Source organism: Salvelinus sp. IW2-2015, linkage group LG8 (genome assembly GCF_002910315.2).
Source record: "Salvelinus sp. IW2-2015 linkage group LG8, ASM291031v2, whole genome shotgun sequence".
Classification (NCBI taxonomy): Eukaryota; Metazoa; Chordata; class Actinopteri; order Salmoniformes; family Salmonidae; genus Salvelinus; species Salvelinus sp. IW2-2015.
In genome coordinates, this window is record NC_036848.1 from 47,864,420 (window position 1) to 47,885,687 (window position 21,268).

Sequence of the window (21,268 nt, forward strand, 5' to 3'; positions counted from 1 at the left end):
TGATAAAACAATATTTTTTTTATTTTGTAATACCATATATAATGCAATTGCATATCTTTGGCGAAAATAAACTTTATAAACATTTTATTAACAGAGGTTAGCATACAAAAACCAAAAGGTGTGTCTGTCTAACAGACATGGCAGACGACTGACTGATACTGGGTTGGCAGCTTTAGTTAGTTGAACACAAAACGCTTTATCAGAATCAATAAATTGCAACTGCATTTTTGAAAAAAATACAAATAAAAAAAATAAAAATCGCATAATCAATATCCAATAACAAGTTTTCAAACAATGAAGCAATCCTATGTATGCAGCTTTGAGTCTAACAATGTATCACTGTGTAAAGTGAACAATATAGACCCCTGGGGTACCCCACGGTGTGTCTTAGAGCCCCATGTCATGCAGGTATTCCTAAAGATCCATCTCAAAAACATTCACTTACTAAGAGACTCAGGATAAAGTTCACTTTGAGTCTGATAACATCTTCCTTCTAGCTACAAGCACTACAGCATGAACAAGTTACTGGAAACTGTCCTCAACTATCTAAGTTTAAACATAAGTCCATGGGGGTACCAAGACTAACACCAGGGCAACCCTCGGGAAAATGTAGATGACTTCTATGGTGGCAGGATCCTAACATGTAAGAAGGAGCGCCAACTCAAATCTATGGTGCGACTACTTCTGGCAGTCAGAATATTATATAAACTTAAACAATACTAATTCAGATAAAGGCTGTGAAGTTTGATGATTAAAATCAACTTTGCAGAGAAGAAGTTCTTAATAGTTAGGGAATATCCATTCATCTGAAATGTCTACGTGGGCTTTCTCTGTACAACACCACTGTTGGCAAAAAAGGGTTCAGGATCAATTTGCTCATAAATTTTCTTCTATCCAGTTCAACAACAAAACAATCGGTACACTTGGCAGTCGTGGAAAGACAAAATACATTGGCAAAATACTTTCTCAGACACAGATATCTTTATCACTATATCACATAGTGAAAGTATTGGTCTATGGCAGTAAAATGAAGAAAATAAAACAAAATTCATCAAAATAATTTTCCAGAGGGGAGAGAGGAAGTAACCTTTCCACTCGCTTCAAATGACCATTATTTGATAGAAGTTCCATTCAATCGTCCCATTATAAATTAATTATAATAAATACATTGATGATTTAATGGACAATATTAATTTGTTCTTTGTTCATTCACAGACAGTGAATGTCCATCTGTCCATCATATTTAGGAGAACCGCGGCTTAGTTCTAAGAACAAAGTGATTCCCATTCCTGAACAACAAAATAAACTGCATGTCAGACTAAAGTCAGTCCACAAGGTCAGAGTACAACATTTCCTGTTAGTTGGCTTCTAGGGCACCAATGTTACTGTCAGTCACACAAAAACTGTGAGAAGAGGAACATGGTCGCAATGGCACAAATTAATGTTTGGCACTGCATGCAATCTATATTTATGGAAGTGAATTAATTGAACATTATACAACAGAAGTGGAAAGTTAAGTGGGCTCATGACAGAGGGCAGTATACGGTCATACAGTGAACCAACTAAAAGCAATTCGATCATATAGGCATGCTGTGGGCTTTTGGCATTTTGCTTACTAATGCAGGTTAATGCATGCAAGCGCCGAAAGAAAAGCAGTCTAGCCTCTTCTCTTCACAAGTTCTGTTGCAACATCCTGTACTTCCCGTCACTGAACTCTATGCAATCAACTGGCAGTAAACACGTTACTGTACAGCGGAGCGAAGAGGGTGGTGTGCTTCCTGATTCTGCCCTCCCTCCTCCCTTCGTGTTTTCTTATTGTGGAGCAAGACAAACCAAAGCCTCTTTCTGTCAACACAGTCTAAACTTTGCCACAGCCAACAACAGGCAGTAAGTAGTACAATATTGTCAATCTAACCTCACTACAACGTTTTTATAACTAAATCCTTGTCTTAACTTCCCTTTGGCCTGAATACTAAGCGTCAGTAGGTGTGACTAATATTACATGATTGAAAACTGAGCAGCACATCTGCCAGTGAGTGCTCTCATGCAAGCGCATCGTCTCGGGATCACGATGGTTACAACCATAGCTGTGTTTCAGCCAGATACACCTTGCATAGGAGAGGATAGGACAGGGTAGGACAGGATATGACAGGGTAGGATAGGACAGGGTAGGACAAGAACAGGATAGATCAAGAGAAGAATCACAAATACAGGGGCCTGTGTCAAATGTGTCATTTCTCAGTTTACACACTAAACACAAATAATGTATGTATAACAGAATAAGAGGGGCCACAGAGGAAAAGCCACGAAGAGGAGTGGGTTCTGATGGTATGACGACGTAATGACGTTTTCCTCTCAGTGTAGGAAACCAGAGTGGACTCTTGCCAATCTAGCAGTAGGTCATCGTTGTTTTATTCCTATTCTTAACACGGCAGTAGCAGAGTTCCAACATTTCCTTTGTTGCGTTTCCCCACCATGCTATTAAACCCTGACATGGAACCAGTCCAGTGTTCTGCTCTGGGATCAGGTTGTTCCGATCACACTCTAAACGGCCAGTGCCATGAATCATCTCACTACTTCAATACATTCCCTATATTGTATTGTTTTTAGACACCAGTGTTGTCATCAACCCAAGAAAAATACCAACATTGAACTAATTAAATAATATAAAGAGCAGTTTAAGGTTACAGATCAATTATTGCATCTCTCTTTGTATGTTATTTCCAGACCAAGGTTGTCGCCTATCAAAAAACAGTGGCATGTTTTTATTTGATTTTTGCACGGAGAAGGGAGAAACTGACGAGAAGATGAGAGGTTAGTTGTTTGTTACAGACATGCACTCATTCTCTTATAAATAGGTTCACTTGGAAGAGGATACAGGTTGAGGAGGAAGCATGCAATGCTTTGAGTTTTAAAAACTTTAAGCTTTTTCTGGTCTTGTCTTTCTTTTATCCAGAAGAAAATCCTTTGAATTGCGAGGATCTGTGGCGAAGCCATCTGAAACAGGCAGTTCGTTTTGGATAGATGGGTATTGTGATGGTTCTTCACAGTAGTCCCCAAGCACCCCACTTAACCCCACCCACCTGACACGCCCGAGTTACAAAAGTCTCAATATGGCTTTATTCTCCTGTGTGAATGATACTATTGCCATTTGTTGTGTTGGGATAGGGAGGGATTTCCCATCCCATCATGTGTCAAACCAAAAAACTGGCTCAAAAATCAGCAATCAGAAAAGCAGGAGGCGGCACAACCTGGACCTATCAGTAGGACACACAATCAGATCAGGGTTACAGGGGCGGGAGTCTGAGGGCGAGGCAGTACGACCACCTCATTTCCTGTTCAGTTTTTTGCTCTTGGCACTGCGTTTGTTGAGCTCCATGGAGGTACGGATCCCAGCCAGGTGAAGCAGAGACCCAGCCGCCTCCTTCAGCTCCTCATCCAGCTCCGGCTTGGCTGTCACCTCCCTACGTGCCCTCTTACCCGCCGGGCACTTCACCGAGGAGGAAGAGGGGGAGGGGCGACGAGGAGCAGGACGGGAGTGGCTGCCCCTCTCGTCCCGGTCCCCGAGGTCGGAGTCCTCCTCGTCGCTATGGAAACCCTCGCTGCCGGCACGGCGTGGGCGGGGCCTGGCGTGGCCTGGGCCTCCTTCATCCAGGGAGGAGAGGGAGGAGGAGGAGGAGCGGGAGGAGCAGCGCTGCAGGGCCATGCTACTGTAGTTGTGGTCCTGCTTAGGATCGCTGCTCACCAGGACCAAGTCTGGCCGGGACAGGTCCAGGGGACTGTCTGGATCACCTGGGAGAGGGAGGGAAAGAAGAGAGAGATGAGGAAGTAAGGAGAGGAGAGGGAGAGAGATTGAGGAAGAAACCATCTTCACACTAAAGAAACTGTGTTTCTGAATGCAACAGGGCAGTAGGATTAGTTTGTGATCAAGAGAGTCAAGTGTTTTTAATCCAATAAGCGGCAGGCTAGGGAGTGTCCGTGTGTACAGCAGGCTAGGGAGTGTCCGTGTGTCCAGCAGGCTAGGGAGTGTCCATGTGTCCAGCAGGCTAGGGAGTGTCCGTGTGTCCAGCAGGCTAGGGAGTGTCCGTGTGTCCAGCAGGCTAGGGAGTGTCCGTGTGTCCAGCAGGCTGGGAAGGTCCGGTGTGTCCAGCAGGCTAGGCAGTGTCCATGTGTCCAGCAGATAACAGCAATTAAGATTCATAACAACAGCAGAGGCAGAAATGTCTCGTGGAATGAACACTATTAAGACACATGGGGGGGAGGCATGAAATACAACACCACTTATTCACAGGAAGATAATTCTATATGCAACCTTGTCTGGCTTGGAACGGGAATATGCAGGACTTCAACTGTGCTGTTGAGTGTACATAGTAAGCAATAGAGAGACACAGGAAGATGTTTTACAAGGGGTGGATAGATGCTGGGCGAGTGATGCTGGGCGAGTGATGTAAAAGCATTAAAAGAGGAAAGCATGAAACGGGCGGGTGACCGAGAGAGAAAGTGGAAGAGAGACAAAGAGAAAGGGAGGAGAGTAGTAATGAAAAGGTCACAGAGAGAAGCAAAGAAGAAGAAGAGGCATGGTGTGGGGTGGCGTCTCTTACATGGGTTGGCGTGGTGATGACCAGGGGCAGAGTTTAAGAGCATCATGGCAGTGGCAGCATCTATGTCAGACTCTGGAAGAGGAGAGAACATGCATGGTGGTCAGTGGAATAGCCTGAGCGCGTGTGTGTTTGTGTGTGTGTGTGTGTGTGTGTGCTGTCTCTTATACACATCTAGATGTGTATAAGAGACGTGTGTGTGTGTGTGTGTGGCCGGCTGGCAAGGGGGCTGTAGAGGGGTAAAGGAAGAGAGGATTCCTAGCTCTCTCCATACCACACTTCAGGGGCTCTAAATTATTTATAATCAACTAGAGTGGAGACTGAGTGCTCTGCTCTACACTCTATCAGCATCACCAGGGCCTCTGTAGTCAAGGTTACCAAACAAGAGGGTAGGGGAGAGAGAGAGAGCGTTAAAGTGAGAGACACCGAGACAGAGACACACACACACAGAGAGAGAGACAGAGAAAGAGAGAGACAGAAGTGGAGGATACAGATTAGAAGAATCTACCTTGAGGCATCTATGATTAGAAATCAAATAATGACTAAAATGACAGTTGAAGATGAGAGGATGGTGATGCTGAATGTTTTGCCGGCCAATGTTGCATGACAAAAATGTGTAGAGGCAACAACCATGTGAATTTGAAATCACATGCACTGGATCAAATCTAATACCAATCATATTTCTAGATCAGGGATGGGCAACAGGCAGCGGGCCCTCTTGAAGACCCACAAATCAATCCCACCCTCCCCATTCTTTTTTGTAGAATTGCAAAATTAGTTTTAAAATGGCTAAATCTTCTCTCAGCCCAATGGCAAAATGTGTAGAATTGCAGCAAACTTGCTTTAAAAACAGCAACATTTTCTTTACACCTCTTGGCAAAATGTGTAGCATTGTACAAAATGAACAAAAAAAGGCAGGAATCACCTTTGAGGGAGCAGTCCTGCAGGAAGTGGTGTCTGGGTGGTGAGGAGGCACTGGGTGGGGAGGCGGGCGGTGTGCAGAAGGTATGTGCTGCAGGGAAGTGCTGCTTCTTCAGGGCCTGGATCAGGTTGGGTCTGTACTCTGGGTCCACACACCACAGAGAACCCTTACCATTCACCTGAAAAAAACATCACATACTACATCACAAAGTACAGTAAGACTGACCCTGGGAGGTGTTCATTGGGGTACACCGTAGCAAAATGTTTCAAAACTGAACATTTCTTATTGGATAAATTCATATAGCATCTCACAGGTAGTATCAATAGATACTTTGGTAAAGTACTCATCATGACTAGGCTTACTAGATTTTCCACGGCAAACACCTAGAACTTTTTTGCCTGCGTGGCTGACTCTCACGGTAGTCTCCCTGTAGTCTGACTAGTGCTGGGCGATATGGCCAAAACAATATATCACGATACTCTCATTTTTGATGGTATGGCGGTATTTTATGTTTCTGAATAATAAAAAGTTCTAAATATGTTTTATGAGTATTGCATGACCCTAGGATATCAACAAATGAATTCTAAGTGGTTTTAACAGGCTTTCTCCATTCAGATTGTTTTATACTCCGCTAAACTAGGACAAACTTTTCATTTGTTTAGCACTGTATCAAAATATTGTTATAGACGATATTGTAAAAATCCATACCGGTATGTTGATCCATACCGTTATACCTTAAAATACAATAAAAATCACCCAGCCCTAAGTCTCACTGAGTCTCACTGTAGTCTCACAGGATTTTAGTGGCTTTAGCTGCCATAATGACTCATAATGCAGTCACCTGAGCATGTGATAAACAATCCAGACCCTGCTGGGTGAACTGCATGATGGGAGGAAAACAGTCGATAAACAATCCACACTGTCCTTAAATGATTTATTACAGGGTTGGACTGAGTTTAGCTTTTTATAGTGCTGTCCATGTGATTTGCCTTTGTAGAACCTCCCACTACAGTAGCCAGAGACATGTGAAGGCATTGTCATAACCAATGCAAGTTCATGAACTACCACTGAGACAACACGTCTCCATGGTGTTCTCACAAAAAAAACATCAATGTTTACGTGTGTGTGTGTGTGGGGGGGGGGGGGGCTGAGAGCGAGTGTGTAAATGGTTCTCTCATTATGTATCTCTGGGGTTCTGTCCAGGAGGAGGAGGAAGGAGAGAGGAGGAGGGATATAACCTTGACTCAGATTACCAGCCGGCTCGCAGGCAGGAAGGAGGAAATGTCACCACGGCAACGCAAACCTCCAGGCAGCGTGTGTCATCTGAAACCAGTGCTGCGCTCTCTCAGCAGACGGGTGGGCTCACACTGAGCCCCCAGCACACTGAACCCAGAGAGACTGTCTACATTGTGATGCACTGGGCAACAGTCCTGCTGCCGCTAAGCTCATTTCTACTTCTAACTGGCCTTCAGCCCCTCCTAGCAAACTAGTTTTTATCCAGCCACTCAGCCCATTGTAACAGTATAGTTATATTCTCTTTTTCCCCCGAGCTGAGCTTGAACCAGTCCAACACAACTACAGAAACAATGTCTCTTTCCTATATATGCTCTACTTTCTCCCTGACTTCGTCCTTTCGTTTCCCTTCTCTACCCTTTCTTTCACAGACACTTGTCTCTCTCCCTCCCTCTGTGTTTGTGCAGGTCAGGTCTTCAGTCCTGGGCTTGTCCTCTGCCTGGCGCTACAGTTGCAGTGTGTGTCCACTGCCTGGTCGTGGCGCTACAGTTGCAGTGTGTGTGTGTGTGTGTGTGTGTGCGCCTGGTCGTGGCGCTACAGTTGCAGTGTTTGTGGTGCGTTGAGAGATAACTCCCCATCTTACTGCTGCGTTTGCATTTCCTCTGAAGGAGAGAGAGGAGGGTCTATGACCTTGACTGGTATACACCGGCTCTCCCAGCCTTATCACAGCGAGGGGAGGCACACAGGGGGCCGCAGGCAGGGGGCCGCACTACACTGGCCCTGACACACACACGTCAGGGGGCCCCAGGGTGGGTTAAAACCCTGGCCCTGCCCATCAGCCATACAGAGAGCTGCAAATCCTATACAGGCACAGGTACACAGAGTGGAGGTGTACAGTTAACACTGTTAGTCAAACACTTTGAGCACATTGTCAATGTCACACTACTGCCACTACAGAATATCAGTGAAGAGCTCTAATGACTCTTCGTGGCACCTTTACACAACAAATCATCTCAATGGGGAAGGATACTTTGAGTTCATTTCAACCCCATAAGAAGACCACTTCAAACCCACAATGTCAACATATCAATCTCACCCTGCAGTGTCAGCATGACAACTTTTAAATGGTTAAATAACATCTTAATGTGACCCTTGTGAGAATCAAACCCAGGCACTGCCAGCTCCTTGCAAGGTAAACAAACAGTGTGTGTGTGTGTGTGTGTGTGTGTGTGTGTGTGTGTGTGTGTGTGTGCGTGCGTGCATGACCGTATAGTTCACTCACCTTTCCCAGGCTCCTCTCCACCTTGCGGAAGCACTTGTTGAGTGACAGGTTGTGTCTGACGCTGTTCTTCCAGCCGGTGGGGGCGGAGGAGAAGTAGGGGAAGTGCTGTAGGATCCAACCATAGATGTCCTTCACCGGCAGCCTCTTACTGGGGCTCTGCTCTATGGCCATGTAGATCAACAGAGAGAATGAGAAGGGAGGCTTGGACTTCAAAGAGTCCCTCTGCGACGAGGAGTAAGAGGATGAAGACGATGGGTTCTGAGGGGCCCCGGGGTCACCCTCGATGTCAAAGAGGGGGCTGGCGCTGGGTTGGGCCCCACCGGGCCCCCCTAGGATAAAGTTCTGGAGCAGGTTCTCATGGAGCCAGTTGAGGTTGGTGAGCTCCTCATCCTCGGAGCCACCGGATCCCCGGTCCAGGCTGGTGGCCAATGGGCTGGCTGCGCCGCACTCCGCCTCCGGGAGAGTCCCCGCCCCCCCGCATAAGCCCCTAAGCCCCGCCCTCTCCTCCTGCATCCCCGGCGTTTCAGCTTTCTTATCCGGCGACATCCCGATGATTGGACCCATTAAACCAGGGAGGTCTGGAGAGGAGAGAAATGGTTAGAAAACAACTGCAGAATAGGACGCACTAGTGGAGGGGGCTACAGTACACAGAGACGGGATGCTACAGTACACAGAGACGGGATGCCACAGTACACAGAGACGGGATGCCACAGTACACACAGAAAGTGGCTACACAGAGACGGTGGTTACATAGGCTAGAACCAGTGGCTTTAAGTGGCTACATAAAAACGGTGGTGGAAACATAGAACTTTCCTTCACACAGCGACACAGTAGTTATGCTGGGGAATGAGGAGGGAGCTGCTTTCCCAACACCACTGGAAACGTGAAATAAATTGATGTGACACATTGAAATGATGTGCTCTTCCAAGCACTCAACGTGTTTGTCTAAGGTTGGCCTGAGGGCAAGCATGGTCAAGGTACAACCCCATCTGTCTGTCCTGCATGTCTCTGTCCCGCTCTCCCGCTCCTCTCCCACCAAATGGAGAGACTATCCCCTCTCCTCCTCCTTTCTGCCCCCTCTCCCACACAGGCTGATGGTAGAGACTATCCCCTCTCCTCCTCCTTTCTGCCCCCTCTCCCACACAGGCTGATGGTAGAGACTATCCCCTGTCCTCCTCCTTTCTGCACCCTCTCCCACACAGGCTGATGGTAGAGACTATCCCCTCTCCTCCTCCTTTCTGCCCCCTCTCCCACACAGGCTGATGGTAGAGGCTATCCCTCTCTCTTCCTCTGCCCCCTCTCCCACACAGGCTGAATGGTATGAGACTAATCCCTCTCCTCCTTTCTGCCCCCTCTCCCACACAGGCTGGTGGTAGAGGCTATCCCCTGTCCTCCTCCTTTCTGACCCCTCTCCCACACAGGCTGATGGTAGAGGCTATCCCCTGTCCTCCGCCTTTCTGACCCCTCTCCCACGCAGGCTGATGGTGGAGAGACTATCCTCCCCTCCTCTCTCCCTCTCCAGCCGAGAGCCTTTGAGGAGGACCTCTAAAGTGTGGGAGACGACTTCAGTCTCTCCAGACTGCTCACCTCTCCGCCCACCTCATCTCAGACCAGACCACCTGCTTGTTAGATGCCAATGAGCATGAAACCATCTGCAAAATCCTGTCCCGGCTAAAGGAGGAAGAGAGGAGGGCATCCTTCCTTCTTACACTGCCTTGAGTGGACAGCTCTCAAATAAAGAGCCACCTGCCCTGCAATCATCTAGCAGTCAAGACCATTACTTAGCTTAACTCAACCCACCTGATACCAGAGGGATTCAACTGCCTGTCCTCCTTCCACTATTCAAAAGCACTGAGGAATTCAGCCAAGTCAATATGAATATTGTTGATGAGCCCGGATAGTGATCATCTTCAGTAGGCCTGTCCTGAAAGACTCAGACCCTCTCCACAGGAAATAGTCTCACATACTTTGGGCAGTCCTCCTCTGGAATGTTTGCACACATTTAGTAGCTACTTCTACTTCATAAAACCAGCGAAGAAATATAGGCTATATAGTCCAATTATGTCAATGCAGCTGCAGTAAATACTAACACAGATATGCTAGTGTGTAGAGCACTGCATGATGGTCAATGAGGCCAACCAAGAGCACAGCAGGCAGCCAGCAAGAGATATCACCCCCCCCCCCCCCCTCCCTCTCATCCTCTCCCTGCTCACAACAAGCTTTAATCTATGTCCCCAGTGTCACCATGACAACCATGCCGCTGTCACTTCAATTAAGAGCAGAAATCCTCCCAACAAGAGAAAGAGAGTAAATGGGAAAATAAGTTATCCATCTAGGCTGGCCGTGTCTTGACTGTAGCCAACAACCAAATCAGCATTCAGCTTGTGGGAACCTTACAGTCTGTAGGCCACCACCAAACGTCCCAGTATAGGCAGATTGTGGCTTGGGTTGTGCTGAGCTGATGCTGCTTGGGCTTGAGGTGGGGCTGGGAATGGGTTGTGACTAGACTGGTGCTGGGCTCAGTGGTCTGGGTTATGTCTGGGCTGAGGCGGATGCTTGGGGTGGGTTGTGACTAGACTGGTGCTGGGCTCAGTGGTCTGGGTTATGTCTGTGCTGAGGCGGATGCTTGGGGTGGGTTGTGACTAGACTGGTGCTGGGCTCAGTGGTCTGGGTTATGTCTGGGCTGAGGCGGATGCTTGGGGTGGAGGTTAAGGGGCACTGAGAAACAGAGGGGTGGAGGGCAGCTGGGGCCCATCCTTTCACTGTTGTTGTTTAAGAGGAATTGGGTCAAGCTCTGCTCTGGACTGAGAGAAAGCAGGAGAAAGAGGGGGAGACGGGAGAGGGAGGGCATAGAGTGGAAGAAGAGAGAGGAGGGAGCAGCCTCGGAGCGTAGCGATGGAGGGATGATAGGAGCAGAAAAGAGGTCAGGGATGTGATGTGCACCAGAAACCCCCTGCCACTCATCCCACCTCTAGGTCTAGGGTTGGCTAGTCAATGGAGAAAGAGAGAGAGGAGTAGAAGAGAGAGGGGTAAGGAGAAAAGAGAGAGGAGCTAAGGAAGAGAGAGAGGGAAGGAGAAAGAGAGATAGAAGAGAGAGAGGGAAGCAGAAAAGAGAGAGTAGAGAGAGAGAGGGAAGAGAAGAGAGAGAGTAGAAGAGAGAGAGGGAAGGAGAAAAGAGGGAAGGGAGAAAAGAGGAGGAGAAAGAGGAAGGAGAAGAGAGAGAGGAAGGAGAAGAGAGAGAGGGAAGGGAAAAGAGAGAGGGGAAGGAAAGAGAAGAGGGGAATGAGAAAGAGAGAGGGAATGAGAAAAGAGAGAGGGAAGGAGAAGAGAGAGAGGGAAGGAGAAAAGAGAGAGGTAGAGAGAAAGAGGAAGGAGAAAAGAGAGTAGAAGAGAAAGGAGGGAAGGAGAAAAGAGAGAAGTAGAAGAGAAAGAGGGAAGGAGAAAAGAGAGAGTAGAAGAGAAAGAGGGAAGGAGAAAGAGAGAGGAGTAGAAGAGGAGAGGAAGGAGAAAGAAGAGGGTAGAAGAGGAGAGGGAAGGAGAAAGAGAGAGGAGTAGAAGAGAGAGAGGGAAGGAGGAAGAGAGGAGTAGAAGAGAAAGAGGAAGGAGAAAAAGAGAGAGAGTAGAGAGGAGAGGGAAGGAGAAAGAGAGAGGAGTAGAAGAGGAGGAGGGAGAAGGAGAAAGAGAGAAGGAGTAGAAGAGGAGAGGGAAGGAGAAAGAGAGAGAAGGAAGGAGAAAGAGAGAGGCGAAGGAGAAAGAGAGAGGGAAGGAGAAAGAGAGAGGAGTAGAAGAGAGAGAGGGAAGGAGAAGAGAGAGGAGTAGAAGAGAGAGAGGGAAGGAGAAAAGAGAGAGGAGTAGAAGAGAGAGAGGGAAGGAGAAAAGAGGGGAAAACAAGCAGCAAAGAGGCATAGAAACAGTAAATAAATAAATAAATAAGTCAGATCTCCAGTAGCAGGCTAGCGGAGGATGAAGATGAATCATAACTCAGAGTAAAGTAGAGCAATCAGACATGTCAGACAGCGAGAGAACTGCCCGTTTGTGTTAAAGAGAATGAGCTCCACATACAGAACCACAACACAAATACATCCCCCGTATTTCCACATGGGAGGCTGGGTGCAACCCCTGGTCTGAATGAGGGAGAAAACATCTAAAACCAGACCGACAGGTCTGTAGCCTCTGGAGTGGTGCCACACCTCTTAAAGTCATGCTCCAAAACTTTTCTATTATTTTAGTCGCTAGTTTTGAAAGTAGTGCTCACGAGCCAAAACAGGTTCCTGAAAATTTGGTCCCCAATTTCTTCTCTCTATAAATATGTTACAAATGTATAAGTGCTTAAGATACCGGACTGCATCTTTAATATAACACAAACATACCTGTAGTAACAGGCAGCACTTTATACTAGAGGACAAACTGCTCTAGCCTTAGTTCTGCCGATATGTATTGTATAGGGCTTGTAGGAACCAATCACAATTGTCTGCATTTATGCCACTTGTTATATTCGTCTACAACTATCCTATAATGTTGATCCAAGCTCAATAACCACTGTGTAGGTGCGTGTTTGTCTGGTTTCTAAGTGCGTATGAGACATTGGCATCACATAATAATGATCATTATTTGGCGGGTGCTTATATTTGTCCTATTTCACACACGTACATTTTTTATTTTACATTTATTTAACTATGCAAGGCAGTTAAGAACAAATTCTTATTTTCAATGACGGCCTAGGAACAGTGGGTTAACTGTCTTGTTCAGGGGCAGAATGACAGATTTTTACCTTGTCAGCTCGGGGATTCGATCTTGCAACCTTTTCGTTTACATAGGGCTGGGCGATATGGCCAAACTATCATATCACGGTATTAACATTTTGAGACAGTATTTGATGTTTTTGAATAATATAAGTTCTCAATATGCTTTATGAGTAGTGCATGACCCTAGGGTGGCAACACATACATTCTAAATGATTTCAAATGGGTCTTTCTTCATTCTGAATGTTTTACACTATTAAATTCAACCCAAAATATTTTTCTGTATTTTCAGCAGTCTGCATTTCCTGCACTCATTAGAGGTAATTTCCACACTGCCACATAGGGCTGCACAATATGGGCAAACAAACAATCTAGGCATTATTTTTTACCAAATGTTTCAATTGCGATTGACATGCGATTTAGAGCAAAACACTTGGGTGAACTGTTGGAATCATGGAAATAGAATGATTATTCTAATTCTATAGTTATATAATACATAAGCATGTGTGAATTGGAAATATGTTTTTTTGCATATCCCAACTCCCCCTTAGACACCTTTAGAGAGTGGGGTCACGGCCAGGGTCAGGCATGATCAATGGCCACCCTGGAACAATTACGGTTAAGACCTCAAGGGCACACAGATTTTTCACCTTTTGGTTAATGGTCCAACTCCTAACCGCTAGGCTACCGTCCGCCCTACATGGGCTTCTTAAAGCACACGTTAAAGTGTAGCAAAGAAAGCTTTGTGTGAAGGCTAGTTTGTGTTCAAACAGGTATGGCAGAGGTAATGTTTGGTGTAGAAACAGTGTGGGTGTGTCCTAGTGCAGGCAACCAGGTAGCTTCCCTTCCTTCCTTCCTTCCCTCTCTGACCAACAAACTTACCTTATCTATTGCACTTCTTACAGTACACTTGGCTGGCATAAACGGTGCATTCAGAAAGTATTCAGACCCCTTGACTTTTCCACATTTTGTTATGTTACAGCCTTATTCTAAAATTGATTAAATATTTGTTTTGCCTCAATCTACACACAATACCCCATAATAACAAAGCGAAAACAGGTTTATAATTTCTTTGCCAAAAAATAAAACAGAAATAACTTATTTACATAAGTATTCAGGCCCTTTGCTATGAGACTGAAAATTGAGCTCAGGTGAATCCTGTTTCCACTGATCATCCTTGAGATGTTTCTACATCTTGATTGGAGTCCAGCTGTGATCAATTCATTTGATTGAACATGATTTGGAAAGACACACACCTGTCTATATAAGGTTCCACAGTTGACATTGGATGTCAAAGCAAAAACAAGGCCATGAGGTCGAAGGAATTGTCTGTAGAGCCCCAAGACAGGATTGTTTAGAGGCACAGATCTAAGGAAGGGTACCAAAACATTTCTGCAGCATTGAAGGTCCCCAAATAATACAGTGGCTTCCATCATTTTTAAAATGGAAGAAGTTTGGAACCACCAAGACTCTTCCTAGAGCTTGCCCCCCAGGCCAAACTGAGTAATCGGGGGAGAAGGGCCTTGGTCAGGGAGGTGAACAAGAACCCGTTGGTCACTCTGACAGAGCTCTAGAGTTCCTCTGTGGAGATGGTAGAACCTTCCAGAAGAACAACCATCTTTGCAGCACTCCACCAATCAGGCCTTTATGGTAGAGTGGCCAGACAGAAGCCACTCCTCAGTAAAACACACATGGACAGCCTGCTTGGAGTTTGCCAAAAGGAAAATAAAAGACTCTCAGACCATAACAAGATTATCTGGTCTTATGAAACCAAGATTGTACTCTTTGGCACAATCCCTACGGTGAAGCATGGTGGTGGCAGCATCATGCTGTGGGGAAGTTTTCAGCAGCAGGGACTGGGAGACTAGTCAATATCGAGGGAAAGATGAACAGAGCAAAGTACAGAGAGATCTTTGATGAAAACGGGGCAAAGGTTCACCTTCCAAAAGGACAACGACCCTAAGCACACAGCCAAGACAACGCAGGAGTGGCTTCGTGACAAGGTTCTGAATGTCCTCGAGTGGCCCAGCCAGAGCCCGAATTTGAACCCGATCAAACAGCTCTGGAGAGACCTGAAAATAGCTGTGCAGCGACACTCCCAATCCAACCTGACAGAGCTTGAGAGGATCTGCAGAGAAGAATGTGAGAAACTCCCCAAATACAGGTGTGCTCTATGGGGTATTGTGTAGATTGATGATGAAAAAAGAAAAATGTAATACGTTTTAGAATAAGTCTGTAACGTAACAAAATGTCAAGGGGTCTGAATACTCAAGGGGTCTGAATGCACTGTATCTGCAGCTACTATTTAACCATTAAAACCATGTTCTGCTCTGTTTATTGTTGTGCAGGTCTGGGGCAACAAACATGCTAGTCGAGGTTAATCACCAACCGACACACACAAAGACTCTCCTTCCCTCAACACCAACCCCCCCGCCACCTCTCTGCAGCACCACCACCGGCCCAGCATCCTTTAGATCACACACTCCACCAGCCACGCACATTTAAATATCAACAGAGTGTGTGTGTGTTAAAATGTGAGTGTGTAAAAAAWWAAAAAAAAGCAGACGAGCATCCATCTGAGGAGCACACAGGAAGTGCTTTTAGGCGATTAGCACGTTGCCGCTGCGCTGGATAGTGAATTATCATCGCTGTTATGATTATCGTCATTATCCTTGCTCTTATCAAAAAGGCATCAAAGCGAGAGGCGGCAAGGCGAGCGAGGGATGTGCTAGCTGGTTAATGGGCCACTTGTGTTTGTGAGTGGAGGGGTGGAGGAGTGGAGAGAGAGCTAATGAGAGAGATTAGCCTGTTGACTGTTAGCGCAATGCTAAGCAATCACTACCGGAGCAGCACCGGCCCGGGTGGTGGCCCATCGGCTCATCTGCAAGTTAAAACAACCCGCCTCTCCGTCGGGCCAGCCCCTGCCATCCATTCAAATTCATGACATGATTGTGGTAACAGACAAAACACGACAGGTACCGAAGCACATATTAGGCTATTTTCCCTTGCAAACTGATCTCTTTTATCCTTCTAATGCACTGATTTGAAGACACAAAACAACATATGGAGGCATTAGGTTAGTGGTGACTTAATCAATGACATCTCTTCAGGCAGTTCTCCCTGTGTACAGAAGGATTGCAATAGTGGGTAGAGATGACAGACTACACCAGCTCCGGGTTAAGTTCATTAGGTCAGGCACACAGTAACAAAATGTTTGAAACTTTTCCCAAAGGAAAAAACTAAAAACAAACAGTTCTTATTAGACAAGTCCATATAGCCTGTCACTGTTTCAGTGCAACTTCAATGCCTTATTAAAACAGAGCAGGTCATGAAGAACAGAAGAGGAGAGAGAGACCACATACCAGATGCCTATCTCCTGATCTGCAGTGTGGTTGCCGTGGCAGCAGGGCCTAGCTGTAAAGGGAAGTGATTGTATTCTAGGTGGTGATGGTGGCAGAGCGAGGCATGAGAAGAGAGGCTGATGTGGAGGGATCAATACACGCGTCGCTTAAAGTGCTGAGGCCAGCAGTCTAGCCCCATTCTCCTCAAACCTCCATCACAAAGAGGTGGCTAGGCTACAGTGACTGACTGGGAGAGAGAGATCAGCCCAGATGTCATTCTTTGAGAGTGCAGTAAAAGCATGAGACCCTACCTTACGAACAACAATTTTCAATGGCTCCACACCACAATTCAAATATTGCATTGATATCTAAACAACATGCCATTTTGAAGTTAATAGAGGTGGATAAAGGCACACACACCATCCCTCCCTCGCTCCTGCACCGAAACCACTGACTCAAACCTGTAACACCTCTGTAATAGATACAAAGGTGTGTCACGATGCTTACGCATATATAACGACTAAGGTTGGTTAGATTTCAACTGATACTTGTTACAGTGGGGGTTACTTTACAACCTGGTCTGTCTGATATTGGAACAAGGAGTAAGATATATGTTTCAACAAGTTTGCGTCTTACTTTATTGGTGAAACTGGTTTATATGTGTTTTTATTAAGTGTGTGTGGGTGACTTGTCTGTCTGTCTGTAGTAAACACAGGTATCTCCACTGATGAGAAAGGACAGAAAGACACTAACCTAATGAGATAATAATTTTTTCAGAGGCCTCTGATAGACCTTTCAATGAGGTTTTAAACTCCTCTGACACCGAGATATACATGTGGGTCTAATCTGTGGTAGAGGTCAAAGCAAACGAGAGTTGAGTTGAGAAAAATAAGTTAGATTCGGCTTGGCATTCTCCTCATATAAAGGAGCAGTTGTTTTTGCTCTGGCGACATTTGGCAACCCCCACAGTATTCTAAACAGAGAACTGAGCAAGGGGGAAACCCTTCGGGCCTGGTGAGGAGGTTAATTTACAGAGACACACCAACTCACAGACAGACACCTCTATGGGACTGTGTGCTTGACCAGTGTAAGGAGTGGAGTTCCCTACTTGAGGGAGATTAGCTGTCTCACAGAAGGGTTATCTGGCTGTGTGTGTGGCTGCATGCGTCAGCTGAATGTACCCATTTCCACAACATGCACTGTCAGACAAAACAATGCCCACATAGCAGACATATGGGGAAATACAAAACCGTTGAAACCAAACAGAGTTGAGGATGAAAACAAAAAGATGTCAAAGAACAGCGATGAGTGATGAGCACCACAACACACACAGCAGCTGCAATGTTTCCTGTTTTCATTTAACTAGGCAAGTCAGTTAAGAACAAATTCTTATTTACAATGATGGCCTACCCCAGCCAAACCCTCCCCTAACCCGGACGACTCTGGGCCAATTGTGCGCCGCCCTATGGGACTCCCGATCACGGCCGGTTGTAATACAGCCCGGGATCAAACCAGAGTCTGTAGTGACACCTCTAGCACTGAGATGCAGTGCCTTACACCACTGCGCCACTCGGGAGGCCAAGTCACCTGACTACCAGTCATATGAGTCCGACAGCTAATATCAGGTTGTGACGATAAACAGTGTCCTTTAGCTCACCGACTTAGCCTAACATAGGCCTATATAGAGGAAGACCAGGAAAGAGGACAAAGCGAGAGAGACAGACAGGACAGCGGGAGAGACAAAGAGATAATCAGACAGAGACAGATAGAGACACAGAGAGCTGAAATTCAGCTTGGCCCTTAAGACCCTGACAAATTTTTACAGATGCACAATTGAGAGCATCCTGTCGGGCTGTATCACCGCCTGGTACGGCAACTGGACCACCCGCAACTGCAGGGCTCTCCAGAGGGTGGTGCGGTCTGCCCAACACATTACCGGTAATAAAGCAAATAACGAAGGAAGAGTCGGACAAGTGAGGACATTTCGCCAGTCCCCACAAGGAAAAAGGCTATTTTAGGCATAGGGGTTATAATTAGGGGTTAGGTTGAAGGTTATAATTAGGGGTTAGGTTGAAGGTTATAATTAGGGGTTAAGTTGGAGGTTATAATTAGGGGTTAAAATTGGGGGTTAGGGGATGGAATTTTGAATGGAAATACAGGGTTAGGTCTCCACAAGGATAGTAAAACATGAGTTGTGTGTGTGAGGGGAGGTAGGTGTGAATGCCTTCCATCTCTCTTAGGGGTCATGTGGTTTAGACTTCAGCCAGCTAACACAGATTCGTGGCAGAGGAGAGATGTTGCAGAATCATGTCGAAAAGAGCAGCACTAGGCAACTATTGAAACAAATGTAAATGCTTGTGCTCTTTTAAAACAGAAAAAAGTATTTAATTTGTGTGGAGAATGTTAGCAATGATTGATTGAATAGACAAATATTGACAATGACAATACTTTTTTCATAACCATCGTCTCATCAGCTTTTCTTGACATTACAATGTAATAACTTGACACCAATGTGTTGTTGTGCATTCTTTGAACATAGGACTAAGAGCATTATGAATTCTGTTTTACTGTACCATACAAAAGCCTTAAAACCACAGTAGCACTGCCCCAGTGGTCACCCCCCCCCGCCCAAACCCTGATCAATGTCAGCCAAGCCGCTCTATGTTCTGCGTCGTCACACTACGATCTCCTTTAAACCCAGCCGGTTTATTCAAGCAGGAGTCTCTCTCTCCCACCCTCCAACGGTCACACTTTAGCATCATTTCAACAGAGCTCGCCCGCTTGTAGTCCTAAAATCCAGAAATAAGTTACCTCTGGCTCATTCAGAAATCCCTATGGAAAAAATGAATGGTGAAAGAACAGGGTTTTTGGAATAAATACCAAAAATATGGTCAGGGGTTAAAACAGGCTTAGGAGATCTTATACATGTTGTTCTATGAGATAATAGCAGTCAGTTAACAATACCTTTATTATGACATAAATGCTTCAAAATTCACAAAAAAAGTGACATTAGCTGCTCTCTTAAGCCTGTGTTTACCACAGACCTTATTTTCGGTGTTCATCCAAAAACGCGTTTCCCCATAGGCGTTTGTCCAATGAACCATGGCGGAGTTAGTGCCTACAAAAAGACGCCATTACTCGCCCTCTATATGGGGCCTAAAGTCCCACACATCTTCCCGCCTCCGACCTCCCCACTCTCAGAAATCAGACATGCAAAACTACAAAACATGCTTAATTAAACACACTCCTAAAGTCTGAACACACAGTAAAGTCACACTCGTCTTAATTAGACCGGATCAGAGAGTAACGCTTTCAGAAAAGTGCACATACCCAACCTCCTGTTTTACAACTCCCCGTTGGGATAGGGGCACCAACTGTTGTTTTGTGATTGGGGGCCTAAAGAGTGGAGGGGCACACTTCTGCCTGAAGAGAAGAGAGCGGTAATACATTTGCAACCCAAATTCAGAGCAGCCACGTTTATTTGATTACTGCACTCTGATGTCATGTAACCAAGACAACGGAAGCGTTGCTCAGGGTGTGTGTGTGTACGGCTACCTCCTCCTGTGTGTCAGGAGATGAAAAATGTGTGCAGCTGCAGTCATTAAAAGCAGTCACCTCCAAACAAAGGCCAGATCATATCAGCAGACAGACACGAGCTTTGATGGGTTGATAGGGGCAGCAGAAACAGCCAAGGCGGCTGGTTCAGTTGGAGAAATCAGAAGCCAGCCGAGATGGACAGAGGAGACGCACCTTACTAACCCCACAGGGACAATGCACAGAGAGGACAAGATGAAGGATAGACGGTCATGATGAATAGAACTGAATTAGGGCGACTTCAAAAAGAAAGAACCACAGCAAGAAGGGGTTTTTTGCTCATATTTCACTTCCTTTAAAATCATACAGCCTGGGTTGAATGACAGGAATTCATTGTTTAACTTTTTAATGCAACACAGTTAGCAAAGTTCAAAGTGTTGCTTCTGTCCGTCTGTCCATCAAAAGCAGACATCTGTGACTTAATGCGATTGTGTTTGTAATCCTCCCACTGGCATCTTTTTCTTCCATTGTGCTATAAACATGGGGAAACAAATTATCCAACCAACCACACAGAGGACAACAGCACATTTAAGGTCATTGTCAAATCACGCAGACCTTTTCTAGACTGACTAATGTCAGGCCACAACCAGAGGTCACTGGTACTGTAGTTTGCAAGAAACTCGTCAGTTTTTGTTCCTACAGGCAAATGGCTTTACAATTGGAAAACACTATCTCAAACCCCACACACTACGACAGTCCAGATGGTTCAGATAGGCCTAGTTGCTGCACACATCGTTAATGTTGGACCACCAGTAGATTGTCTTCGCAACTTCAGTGTTAATTGGGTATAAAGGGTGTTGACTGCAGCACCTTAGCACACTGGAGCCAATAGAAGAATAGGAGTGAGAGAAGTTAGTTTACGGCGTGGTCCTTTGTAGCTCAGTTGGTAGAGCATGGCGTTTGTAATGCCAGGGTAGTGGGTTTCATTCTCAGGACCACCCATATGTAAAATGTACGTACGCATGCGTACAGTTGAAGTCAGAAGTTTACATACACTTAGGTGGGAGTCATTAAAACTAGTTTTTCAACCACTCCACAAATTTCTTGTTAACAAAATATAGTTTTGGCAAGTCAGTTAGGACATCTACTTTGTGCATGACACAAGTAATTTTTTCAACAATTGTTTTTATTTCACTGTATCACAATTGCAGTGGGTCAGAAGTTTACATAAACTAAGTTGACTGTGCCTTTAAACAGCTTGGAAAATTCCAGAAAATTATGTCATGGCTTCTGATAGGCTAATAGACATCATTTGAGTCAATTGGAGGTGTACCTGTGGATGTATTTCAAGGCCCACCTTCAAACTCAGTGCCTCCTTGCTTGACATCCTGGGAAAATCAAAAGAAATCAGCCAAGATCTCCGAAAAAAATTTTGTAGACCTCCACAAGTCTGGGTCATCCTTGGGAGCAGTTTCCAAATGCCTGAAGGTACCACGTTCATCGGTACAAACAATAGTACGCAAGTATAAACACCATGGGACCAAGAAGCCGTCATACCGCTCAGGAATGAGACGAGTTCTGTCTCGTAGAGTTGAACGTACCTTTGTGCGAAAAGT

The 21,268-nt window shown here is 45.7% G+C and overlaps 1 protein-coding gene across 3 annotated transcripts in view; it reads right to left on the bottom strand.

Annotated features, from left to right (window-relative positions):
- Window positions 1–21,268, bottom strand: part of foxn2a (forkhead box N2a) — a 32,060-nt gene continuing 10,792 nt past the window's right edge. For all 3 annotated transcript variants that reach the window (XM_023993593.2, XM_024147231.2, XM_023993594.2), the window contains exons 2-5: window positions 8,036–8,613; window positions 5,524–5,698; window positions 4,602–4,673; window positions 1–3,792 (exon numbers count right to left, since the gene is read on the bottom strand). In XM_023993593.2, coding sequence (XP_023849361.1) covers window positions 3,329–3,792; window positions 4,602–4,673; window positions 5,524–5,698; window positions 8,036–8,599 — 1,275 coding nt within the window. In that variant the 5' untranslated portion in view covers window positions 8,600–8,613 and the 3' untranslated portion in view covers window positions 1–3,328. The remainder of the gene's footprint in view (window positions 3,793–4,601; window positions 4,674–5,523; window positions 5,699–8,035; window positions 8,614–21,268) is intronic.